General features: G+C 43.3%; 1 protein-coding gene across 3 annotated transcripts in view; it reads left to right on the top strand.

The window, feature by feature from the left end:
• Positions 1–12,027, top strand: part of LOC148005098 (high mobility group protein B2-like) — a 39,273-nt gene extending 27,246 nt beyond the window's left edge. The window contains exons 1-6 of one of the 3 annotated variants that reach the window (XM_087555053.1): positions 4,323–4,407; positions 5,846–5,960; positions 7,278–7,563; positions 8,742–9,064; positions 10,214–10,433; positions 11,382–12,027. In XM_087555053.1, the coding sequence (XP_087411179.1) occupies positions 7,561–7,563; positions 8,742–9,064; positions 10,214–10,262 (375 nt within the window). In that variant the 5' untranslated portion in view covers positions 4,323–4,407; positions 5,846–5,960; positions 7,278–7,560 and the 3' untranslated portion in view covers positions 10,263–10,433; positions 11,382–12,027. Of the gene's footprint in view, positions 1–4,322; positions 4,408–5,845; positions 7,564–7,719; positions 9,065–10,213; positions 10,434–11,381 lie in introns of those variants that run through there. The other 2 variants (XM_087555052.1, XM_087555051.1) reach the window with 2 other exon arrangements.
• Positions 12,028–12,595: the final 568 nt, after the last annotated feature.

The raw sequence follows: 12,595 nt of genomic DNA, 5'->3' as shown, positions 1-12,595 counted from the left end.
TCTAGGTGCTGCAAGGGCAGCTACAGGACATCTGCTGTTGCCCTGCAATGCAAGGCTTATAGAGAATTCAGAACTGCCATTGACTCAGATATAAAAAGAGTGAAAAAGACTTTTTAGCTGACCTCCAAAAATACCTAACCTCCCTCTCAGAGGTAGTCCTTCAGAATAGGAGAAGATTAGACCTGATATTCCTTAAAGAAGGAGTCTGTGTGCTACACTGAAAGAAGAATATTGTTTCTATGCAGATCAGACAGGAATAGTAAAAGATAATATGGCTAAGCTCCGAGAACGCTTAGCCCAGAGACAAAAGTTGTTTGATTCCCAACAAGGGTGGTTCGAGGGGTGGTTTAACCGATCCCCTTGGTTTGCTGCCCTGCTGTCCACCTTGATGGGACCCCTAATTATTCTTCTCCTAATCCTTCTTTTTGGCCCCTGCATCTTAAATAGGTTGGTACAGTTTATGAAAGACAGGCTCTCTGTTATCCAGACTCTGGTATTAATCCAGCAATACCAAAGGTTGAGACAACAGGAAACAGAAATTCCTTAACCAAGTTGAGTAAAAGATTTCACTCAATGTTAAAAGAAAATGGGGGAATGAAAGACCCCCCCCCGAAAGGGAAATTATACAAGCTTAAGGTCCGCAACTATAAAAGTAAAAAAGTAAGTCTTAAGATTCACAGACTCAGAGCTGAAACAGGCCCAGGCAGGTCCAGGCACGCCCAGGCCCTGTGGGGCCTGCCCCCCACCATTAAAACTGACAGACCACAAAGATAAGGAAGAAGGAATGTAGAACCAGCCCGAGGTATCTGAACTGACTCATAGGCCCTCTGGCAGGAAGGGATAAGTCCCTAGCCCCTGACATTCTGGACGCCCCAGCCTGCATGTACTCTTTTGCTGTGTTTTAACCTCATTTGAATATGTTTGAAATAGCCAATTGTGTAACCATACCTCTGTGCCTCATTTGAATATCTTTGAAATAGCCAATTGGGTGTAACCATGCATCCGCGCCTAATTTGAATCCACCAATCAAGTCCCTGTAACCATGTATCTGCTTCTGTATGCCTGCTTCTGCTCCCCAGAACCCTATAAAAACCCACCCCTGGTTCTGCTGGTCGCGCATGTCCTTCCAAGCTGACTGAGACGCCCGCAGGTACCTGTGTATCTGGACAATAAACCCTCTTGCTGATTGCAAAAAAAAAAAAAAAAAAAAAAAAAAAAAAAAAAAAAAAAGATAAATTAACTCACAGAAAAATATACTAGAAACATAGTTCTTCTACTTCCTAAGCCTCAGCCACAAAAAAACTACAATTGCACCAACAAGGACTCTGGAGTAAGAAACAAAAACAGCAGATGTGAGCACTGGGCCTGGAGCGTAGCTCACGATGTAGTGTTTGCCACTATATAGTACACAAAGCCTGGGCTCAATACTCAGTAAGAGAAAGAAGACGTTAGCATTGGTTCCTACAGAAAACTGTGGGATTAGCTGCTGGCACAAGAAATTGATTTTTAATAAAATTGGTGAATCAGTAATAAGATTTTCATGCATCTGAAATAGCACAGGAAAGACGAGCTTGGATTAAAACCAATGCCATTAGAAACCTAAAGCCATCTTCGGATAATGATACATAGATATCATATATTTGTGGCTTGGTTTGTTTCTGTTGCTGTGAGAAAACACTGACCAAAAGTAATTTGTTTCCTCTTGGGCTTTACCGTCCATCATGAAGGGAAGTCAAGGCGGGAATCCGAGACTGCAGAGGAACTGCAGCAGAAGCCATGGAGGAAGGTTGCTTTGACTTGTTCCTAATCCTTTCCTCATCTTGCTATTGTGGTATCACCCACAGTAGGCTGGGCCCTTCCACACCAACCATTAATCAAGAAAATAGAGCCAGGCCTGGTGGCAAACATCTTTAACCCCAGCACTCTGGAGGGAGAGGCAGGTGAATCTCTTCAAGTTAGAGGCTGGTCTGGTCTACAGAGTGAGTTCCAGGACAGCCAGGGCTGCATATGACTGAACGCAGGATCTTGGAATTGAACTAGGAATGTCCATGTGGCTCCTATATGTTATTATACGTCTTCACAGGAGATGGTTAAATAGTCCACTACACATGTACCTGCAAAGATGGGTCAGTGGTTAAGAGACTTAATGTGTAATAATCATGGAGACCTGTGTCCAGATGTGAGTACCCATGTAACAAGCTAGGCATGATTTCACTAAGGCTTACAGCTCCAGTGCTGTCAGGGGGCAGAGACAGGAAGATTTCTAGGACTAACAATTCAAAAAGATTTTTATTTTAATTTTTTTAATTTTTAAAAGATTTTTAAAACAGAAAAAGTTGGAGTTCTGGGTTCAGGGAGAGACCCTATCTTAAATAAGACAAAGAAGCTAGAGAAGCATTCCCAACTTGCTCCTCCGTCCTCCCCCATGTCCACATAAATGTATGATCATAGACACACACACACACACACACACACACACACACACACACACACACACACACACACTAACACCACAAGCAAACATGAGTTACTAAACAAGAGAAGATTGTGTGATGGAGCTAGAGAGAAATTTGAAAACGCTACTCTGAGAACTTTGAAAACAGAGGAAGAGGTCATCAGCCAAGCAAGGCAAACAGTAACACTCAGAGATGGAAATGATAAGGACGCAGAGCCCAGAAACTTTGTCAACAGCTTCAACTGGACAAACGAAGGTGACTTAGGAGCTCTGGCATCCACAAATGCCACAGAATAAACATGGATTCCCTCCCTTGATATGATATAACAACACAGCCTGAGGGACCACACTCAAAGCCTCAGGAATGTTGGGTATCAGCTTTGACCCTCACTCCTTGCAACTGGTAGAAGCCATCACAGCTCCCAGGGGCATGGAGAATACTTCTCTTTTCTCTATTCCAAAACATCAGTGGGTTTTGGCATATTTTTACAGGAATTGTCCATAAATTAAAATTATGTCATCTTAAATTCTTACTATTTTTTCTGGCATTCTCAGAGTCCTGGCAAGCCCTAAAAAGTAGGGCCAGCTGTTAAAGAATACGTCTTTTATTCAAACAATAGGCAATTTCTTAAGTCAAAAAATATTACACTCTAATTTCAGAAAAATTTTATTTGAAGTTGAAATTCTAATGCATGAGCCTCCTGATCTTCCCATGAAAGAAATACCTGGTTTCTCGATGACAAAATGAGATCTGTCTAGCACACGTGAATATTCAATATCTCCTTAGTTTTCCTTTTTGACTTTTTTAAATACCTATTTATTTTGTGTGTGGAGGCACACATGTGGTCAGAGGACAACTTGCAGAGTCAATTCTCTTGACCACGTCATTCATTCCCAGGGATCAAATTCCGATTGTCGAGCTTGGTGGCAATTTATCTACTGGGCCATCTTAACAGCTATAGTTTATTTGGTTTTTTTTTTCTTCTGTTTTTGTTTGGTTGGTTGGCTAGTTGGTTGGTTGATCCTTCTTGTTAATCTTAGAATGCCAGGAGAGAGAGGAACAGTAGATGAAGGTGAGAGGAAGAGGGTTGGACAGCATGCACCTAAACATGTTTAGATAAGAGAATATTGTAAAGGTAACTTTTACTCACCAGATGTAATTGTCATATCAAAGGCTTACTGATGAATTGACTGACCCTTTCTAGCCCTTTCTGAACTCTGGCTGTTCTAGTTCGTTCTAGTACTTTCTCAATTCAGCTGTTCTGACTCAAACTCCTCTCTCCAAGCTGACTGAGTCAAACTGGCTTCTCTCAGCTTCTGACTGAATTGCTTTGCTTGACCTCTAACTCTGGCAATCTGTTCTAATCTCCTGACCTTCTCATTCTCTGGCTCGTTCTGTCTTCCCCTGCAACCTGTCTCTACGAAACTGTCCCTGTGAAACTGCCATCTCTCCCTCTTTCTCTGAGCAGCTCTCTTAAGTCTTCTCCTTTCTGTGCAGTTCTCCTGAGCATTGGGTGTATCCTATCTCTGCCAAATCTTCCTCTGACTGACCACTTCACTTGTCCCTCAATTAGACATCAATTAGACATTCAAACATGGCTGCTTCCTTCTACTAACCAACTTCGTGTACTAAAGGTGTATCTGCATTCCAGCCAAAGGGATTAAATGTGCATTGTTTGCACCAGATCCCAGAGACTTGGAAGGTCTTTGGATGTGATCCCTTACCAGAGCAGTCATATTGTCATGCTGCTGGGTTAAAATTCCTCTACAGAACATTTTTAAGCACATCAGAGTGAGTATAGTTTACAATGTTATATATGTTTTTTCAAATTTTACATTTTATTTGTTTTTTTTTAATTTATTACAGGTGAACACTGTCTATTTCATGAGGAATTGGGATAAAGTAATGTGAAGTTGCCCAACAGAGGGAAATAGCATGTGTTTAAGGAATGGTAAGTGACGGTGGCCTTGATTCAATCTTTGAACTAGATGATACGAATCCAGACTTGTCACAGTGTACCCCACCAATATACACAATCATCATATGTAATAAAAATTACAGCCAGTGACTGTATCGTTGAATAATAAAATGAGGGTTAGAGCAAAATAAATGTATGAGGCAATTACAATGTCAGGATGAGACACCACTGAAACTTCTCAGAAACAGAACTTAGATCTTCATGACAATGTATTTGGGATACTTCGTCCACAAGTGCCTCTTCCCTTAAAAGTGCTTACCTTACTGAGATGTTGAGGCCATGTTTTATGTGACATTCCATCTCCCGTGACACTTTGCTATAGCCATGACATGTGCCTCTTAGGAAATCTCTGTGTCCTTTCTAGACACAGAGCGTCTGGCAGTGGCTGTGGGAAACATTGTGCTCATGCTTCAGTGTGTTCTTGGAGGGCACTTGGATGGACAGCAAGTCAGTGGCTTAACATGAAGACTAGCTCTGAGTCAAGGCGTCACGTACAAAAAGAGAACTCCCTAGCTTTGGACATGTCTCTGCACTGAGTTTAGGCAGCAGGTTTCCAGATGCTGGGGTGACTTAACCAAGATTTGTGGTGCACACAGCAAAACAGATGGAGAAATAAAAAGCCCGTGTCTGAGCGACTCTCTGAGGCCAAGCCATGAAACTATGCAAAATATCAGCATGTTTACCAACAAGGATCATATGTGAATATGCAACATTGAGACGTTTGTCTTCTTCACTGTATCATTTTCCAAGGTTTACTTTATTTGTGCACATGTGTGTGTGCGTGTGTGTGTGTGTGTGTGTGTGTGTGTATAGGGCAGAGGTGCTCGTAGATATATGAGCATGGAAATCAGAAAGTATCAGATCCCTTGCAGGTACAGATACCTGTGTCTGTGGAATGCCTGGCTTGTTTCATGGGTGCTGGGGTGTGAACACTGGTACTCATGTTTGCACGGTAAGTGCCGTTGATAGCTTAGCCATCTCTCCAGCCTCTTGCTAAATTCTCTCTAATGAGGCAAACCATTGCTAAGTTTAAACCTCTGCAAACCGTCATTTACAATGACTTTTTAAGGAAGGACTCCTGATTGTTAGCTGAGCTAATGGGAAATCTTCCACTGCACTGCCAGAGTGAGAGAATGAATCTTCCAGTCTTTCCTTCAGTAGCCCAAAATTCACTGCATGGAAATCTTTTCTCAAACAGAAAAGAGTCTAATGAAAATGGACCTGTGACCTCACCTCCACTCTCTTTATGGGTCCAAAGATCACATTTTATAAGAAATTGACTTTTCTACGGTTGGGGATTTAGCTCAGTGGTAGAGCGCTTGCCTAGCAAGCACAAGGCCCTGGGTTCGGTCCATAGCTCTGAAAAAAAAAGAAAAAAAGAAATAGACTTTTCTTCCTTTCTTTATTCTAGTTACTTTCCAGTGAAGAAAGCCCACATTGCCTGGCTGCTCAAATCCCAAGTCCATGAAGGAAAGCAAGTCTGAGGAAATTCCTCTATCCTGACTTCAGTTTCTCCTTCCCCATCTGTAAGCCTTGTGAACTGAGGAACATTGCCTCTTTGGAAGAATCCCATATATCTAGGGAATGAGTCATGCTTCACAACCTACTGTTTTCCTGCATCTCCTTCAGAAGCACTCATTAGCATAATCGGGGTCCTGAACTACACGTGGAAACTGAAGTGGATCCATTTGCTCAAGGGAGAGATTAAGGTCTTCTAATCAGCAACTATTCCTAAGGAAATAAACCTCCCTTTCTTTCAGTTCCTCATAGCTGCCTCATAGCTGATACAAAAAGCTTTTTCATGCATCTTGGGTTTTTCATTGCTGTGAAGAGACACCATGACCAAGGCAACTCTTAGATGATGACAGCAGTCATGTCATCACACAGAGAAAGCACACATGACATGTGCATGTCAGCACACAGAGAAAGGTGCTGTTGGGGGTTGCAGTAGAAAGGTTCCCCATAGGCTGGCACTTGAATACTTAGTCCTCTGTTGGTGGAACTGTTAGGATAGGTTTAGGACGAAGCGTGTCACTGGGAACAGTATTTGAGTTTAAATAACAAAGTCATTTCTAGTTAGCTTTCTCTGGTTTCCATCTGTGGTTCAAGATGTGGCTTTCTGCCCACTGTCTCTGCCAGCTGCTCACCGCCTGCTGCCTGCTGCCTCTGCTCTCACGGACTCTGATTCTCTGGAACTGTAAACCTGAGCAAGCTTTTTCTTCCTTTAGTTGCTCTGGTCGTGGCATTTTCTGACAGCTATAGAGAAGTAACTAACAAAGGCAAATTCTGATGAGAACTGTCTTAGTTTGGATTTTATTGCTGTGAATAGATACCATGACCACAGCAACTCTTTTAAAGGAAAACACTTAATGGAGACTGGCTTACAGTTTATAATGGGCTTATAGAAGGTTAGCCCATTATTATCATGACAGGAAGCATGGTAGTGTGCAGGCAGACGCAGTGCAGGAGAAGGGAGCTGAAGAGCTCTACATCTGGATGGGCAGAGAGCAGGGAGTGAATGTCACATTAGACTAGGCTTGAGCATCTGAGACCTCAAAGCCCAACCCCCCAGTGACACTTCCTCCAATAAGGCCACACTTTCTAATAGTGCCACTCCCAGTGAGCCTACAGGGGTCATTTTCTTTCAAAATACCACGAGCAGTGAGGAGCTAACATGTAAGACAGAAAGTGAGCAATAGTTCTCTACTGGTTGAGTCACTTCAAAGGACATTACATGTATTATCTGTGGAGGTCGAGGCTTGGGAAGTTCCCTAGATAGTTGTCTGAAGGCTTCTAAGCATTCTGATCTCTCGATTTGGATTCTCTCCACTGTCATCACACAGCCACACCACATGACACTCTAATGCATGAGGTCATCTCAAACAATGAGAAGCCCTCGTGAACTGTTGCAGGAAAGAAGCATAAAGCCAGCATTTCAAAGTGGTAGTTGCTGTAAGTCGGACTGCTAAGGAAGGAGCCAAGTCCAACCTGGATTCCTAGACAATCTAGAGGCTGGAACTAAGCTGGAACCGATGAGTAAGTCAGAGTTGGGGGAGAAGAGTTGGCAAACTAGAAGGGTTCAGACCAAAGTTGTTGGAGCAACGGACTCTGCGAATAGGAACACAGATGGTGAGTGTGGAGAGCTGCAGGGGAACATGATGTGAGCTGGGGGAGGGGAGGAGGCAGGAAACAAGGAAGAGTCAGAGGGTTCTGTGGCCTTATAATTGCTTGAATTTTTTAATTTTTATTTACTTTTTTATTTTATTTTATTTATTGGATTTTTTTTTTGAGACAGTTTTCTCTGTGTAGCCCTGGCTGTTCTGAAACACACTCTGTAGACCAGGCTAGCCTTGAACTCACAAAGATCCGCCTGCCTCTGCCTCCCGAGTGCTGAGATCAAAAGGGTGTGCCACCACCACCTGGCTTGAACTTTATTTCAAGGGTGCTAGGGAACTGCTGGGGGATTTAAGCAAGAGCATGAGACAAACCAGTTTGACCATAGACGCAGCCCCAGCAACAAGGCTACTAGAACAGACTAATGAACTCAGGTGAGAAAGGATGAGGCCCTAAAACAGGATGGTAAAGATCGGAGAGGAAGGAAACCAGTTTCAAGATGACGGCGCGGTCAGTGTAACGTAGCATGAGTCACTGACGAGACACCTGACAGGCATTTGCAGAACACAGCATGTTCTACATAAGTAGACAGAGAACGGCTGCTTCAGCAGCCACTAACCGCATTTCCCATGAGAACAAGCTTAAAAAGATCATGTCTCAGCAGTTTGGGGGACATTTTCATTAGCACATTGCACAAGAAGACAAGCCCCATTACCTGAGTGAATAACTCCATTTCCTTGTGGCTTGGTTGAGTTGCGGCTGATATAGTAAAAGATGTACTTAATTAAGGAATCCAACTTGATGAATTCAGATTTATATACAGACTCGCATCACAATTTATGCCACAAACATATCTTCCCCTCCTAAGGAATCTTTCCGCCATATTAGTTTATTTTATTTCTGTAATGTTTTATGAGTTGTTCTCTTAGAAATCTTAAAACACACAATATAGGGAGGAGGTGTGGCCTGCGACTGATCTCATCAAGTTGTCGCAGCGTGGAGAATTCTGCAAAACAAAAGACTGGGGATTGTGTTAGGGATAAACCAGTTCCCATCGGAGCTTGGGGAAGGAAGTCTCTCTGTGGAGGTCTGAGGCAAGGATTCTGCCAGGGAGACGCTGCACTGTCATCGTGGGCAAGGGCGACCCCAATAAGCCGCGAAGCAAAATGTCCTCACATGCCTTCTTCGTGCAGACCTGCCGGGAGGAGCACAAGAAGAAGCATCCCGGCTCGTCGGTCAACTTCGCCAAGTTCTCGAAGCAGGGTTCCGAGAGGTGGAAGACCATGTCTGCCAAGGAAAAGTCGAAGTTTGAAGATTTGGCCAAGAGTGACAAAGCTCATTATGACAAGGAGATGAAGAACTATGTTCCTCCCAAAGGTGATAAGAAAAGAAAGAAAAAAGATCAAATGCTCCCAAGAAATCACTGTCTGCCTTCTTCCTGTTTTGCTCGGAACATCGACCAAAGATCAAAAGTGAACACCCCGGCCGTCTATTGGAGATACTGCAAAGAAATTGGGTGAGATGTGGTCTGAGCAATCTACCAAAGATAAACAACTGCATGAGCAGAAGGCAGCTAAACTATAGGAGAAGTATGAAAAGGATATTGCTGCTTACCGTGCCAGGGGCAAAGGTGAAGTAGGAAAGAAGGGTCCTGGTAGGCCAACAGGCTCAAAGAAAAAGAATGAACCAGATGAGGAGGGGGAGGAGGGGGAGGAGGAGGAGGAAGGAGGAAGAGGAAGTGGCTGTCCTAAAGTGTGCAGTATGTGTGCTCAGGCAATTATTTTGCTAAGAATGTGAAATTCAAATGCACCTCAACATCAGCCTCAGTATAAAAACTGTATGGATTTCTGTATAGCTGACGAGATTCTTTGTAGAGAAAATACTTTTTAAAAAGAGTTTGTAGCTTTTTCAGGGGCTACAAACTACAGTTACATTTAAAGTTTTGATGTTGAATGTTTCTAAATATTTAATGGTTTCTTTCATTTCTTATGGTAGCAAAAAAAACCTTCATAGAAATTTGTATTACCAGTAAAAGGAATTTTTTTAGGATGTTGCATTTTTTTTCATTTGTAATAAAATAATGTATAGTAAAAAAACATACAATACAGTATTATTTACTGCAGGTCCTGTGAAAAAGATATAGCTCAATATAGATGACATAGATAGAGATAGATATAGAGATGATTTCTATTATAACTTTCATCTGCTATAACTTAAACTTTGTAGCCTTTGACTAAACTAAATTTCTGTCTGCCCCTCCCACGAGCCCATAACAACAGCCAATCTACTCTCTCTCTTCCTCTCTTTCTCTCTCTCTCTCTCTCTCTCTCTCTCTCTCTCTCTCTCTCACACACACACACACACACACACACACACACTCACATACATTCACACACATATGGATGTACATATATTTCCCACATACACTCACACATAGGTGAACGTACCTATGTATGTATACACACATACATACCATACACACATGCACATGCAAAAATAATATAGTAAGAAATATTTGACCATGTCTTCCTTCCAAGCCTCTATTATATCCTTTTACTAATTTAAGAGACAGACAGTAAAATCCATGTCATCACACTGTTTAACAAATCTTCCGTGGGGTTGGAGAGATAGCTCAGTAGTTAGGAGTGCTTGTGTTCTTTCATAGGGCCTGGACTCCTGGTACCCACATGATGGCTCACAACTGCCTGTTGTAGGGCATCTGACACCTCCCCTCAGGTTGTTGAATGGAGGTATCCTGGAAACCTTCAAATGTTACAGGATGTCACCATTGGCTTTTGATTATCCACCAGGACATGATGGTGAAGTCCATTGCCACCACACACATTGGTCATAGGATATGGAGAATTCAAACTGGTACTGGCCTGGTAAGCTTCTCACTGCTAGCTTTGCTTAGCTTTCAGCAGTGCCAGAGGCACTATGTAGGCTTCCTCGGTGGGTGGGGGTCGGTTATCAACAGTCTTACCCAGCTGTGAGCGCTGTGAGCTGCAACAATGACCAGCATGGCAAGGTACACCCATGGCTGCAGTTGTGGTACCCATGCCAGGGACCTAGCAAACCACTCTCAGATAGAATTCAAGTCCCACTTACAAGAAAAATAAAATACCTGGTACTGTAAATCTAGCCAAGAATCCATGGTTGGAGAGCTCATAGATAGGCCCCAGGAGTGAACCTGCTTCCATTATTCTATTAATGGACTATGTTACCAAATTGACCTCTAAATTCGTATTGGTCCACCCATAGAATAATGCAGCTCCCAAACTTCACCATGGAGATTCCTCTGTGGAATAAATTGGTGGTTCATTTAGGAACTCACAACTGGTCAAAGGGCAGAGAATAAGTACCAATACACGCGAGTATGTATGTATGTATGTATGTACCTATATACTACATACTTAGCTGTTAAATAAACCACACTATCTGCACACATACGCGCATAGCATAGTAGTGGGAAGAGATGTTTAATATCGAGGGTTTGCGTAAAACTAACTGTAGAAAGCCGCAATAACATTCGCCATCACAAGATGGCGCTGGCTTCCACTGCGCCCCACATGGAAAGCTGGGATAGCATTCGCCATTACAAGATGGCGCTGGCTTCCGCTGCGCCAGCCCAACTTCCTTTCAGGAAGCTAGCTGTGTGCGCACGTGCAAGAGTGTGTTCGCGCCAAGTCTTTGCCCACCCCAGGGCGTGCCAATGAGATCATGGGTAACCGACCAATCAGGCGTGGACACGCCACATTAGGGTGTATATAAGCAGCGCCATTCTGGGGCTCAGTCTCTCTCCTCTTCAAGATGTAACAAACGCTTTGCTGCAGAAGGATCCTGGTGTCTGCACGTCGTTCCTGCTGGCGAGATGTTGGGCGCGCGACATATGGTGCCGAAACCCGGAAAAAAACGCCTCACCATCGCCGGTGCCGAGGAGAGCCTCCGCTCGCAGAGAGGGTCCAGAACTGCAGGTCGAGAGGTAAGCTCTGAGAGGCATGTTTGGTCTTGATACAGCATGTCAGAAACAGAGCGGGATGAAAGATTAAAGAGCTCAAAGAGAAAAGGTGCACATAAGAAAAAAGGCCCTTCCAAGGACTTAGATCCGAGGAAGCGAGAGATAGGGGAAAGGACGCCCCAGGAGAGAAACAGGGAAAGGAGGAGAAAGCCCCAAAAAGGAAAAGCCTTTATCTGGTAAAGGAGTTAGAGGCTTTGGGGCTTGATAGTTCAGAAACAGACGAGCTTAGCCCCTCTGAGGAAGAGGATTTAGAAGATGAGGCAGCTCGCTATGAAGAAGAAAGATATGGGCCTAGGTGGAGAGCCACTGTGAAGAAACCAAAAGTTATGGATCCTTTGTGGGCAAGGCTGGTACTTTTGTTTATTTTTTTCTTTGTGTGGGAAGCCGTTACAGTCGTTAGGACAGGTCAGAGGGTCCTTGCAGAGCAACAAGAAAGTATGTCGGAGGGAGAAAAGGTCTTGAAAGAAAAAAAGAAAAGAAAAGGAGATAAAAGGAACACAGTATTTTGGGAGAAAAATTTTGTGTTTGTGCTTGTAAAAGGTGTGATTAGGCTCTGGAAACTTCACAGAGTCATACTGATCAGATTTGATAGAGGTAGACCGCCTGAAAAATTTATTCAGGAGAATCAAACAAAAGATATCTCAATTCTAAACTTTTGTCTTCAGTGCTGTAATTTGCAAAGTGTGCCTACTTGGATTCCTGGTCTCAAGGACTTTCAGCTGAGACCAGTCAGGTTTCATTTTTCCTACCCCCTACCCCCAAGGACATCTCAACGCCCATGCACAGCTTGATGGAGTTAATGCAATTGGGTTGTGAGTGGAAATATTCAGGACTGTGTTTCACTTCCATAACATTTGTGAATGTCAGTTGTGCTGCTCAGATATCCCATAATATATCTCAGTATCTTACAGGAATTTGGTTTCAACACGTTGATGGACTAGTCCAGGAATTGAGACAATCCATCGTCCAATTCAACTCCACTCGAGTGGATGGTCACCGTGGAAGTGGTGGGAAAGGGGAAATCCTACC

The sequence above is a fragment of the Rattus norvegicus genome, chromosome 6 (genome assembly GCF_021556685.1).
Source record: "Rattus norvegicus strain SHRSP/BbbUtx chromosome 6, alternate assembly SHRSP_T2T, whole genome shotgun sequence".
Lineage (NCBI taxonomy): Eukaryota > Metazoa > Chordata > Mammalia > Rodentia > Muridae > Rattus > Rattus norvegicus.
This window is presented reverse-complemented; position numbering and strand designations above follow the sequence as displayed.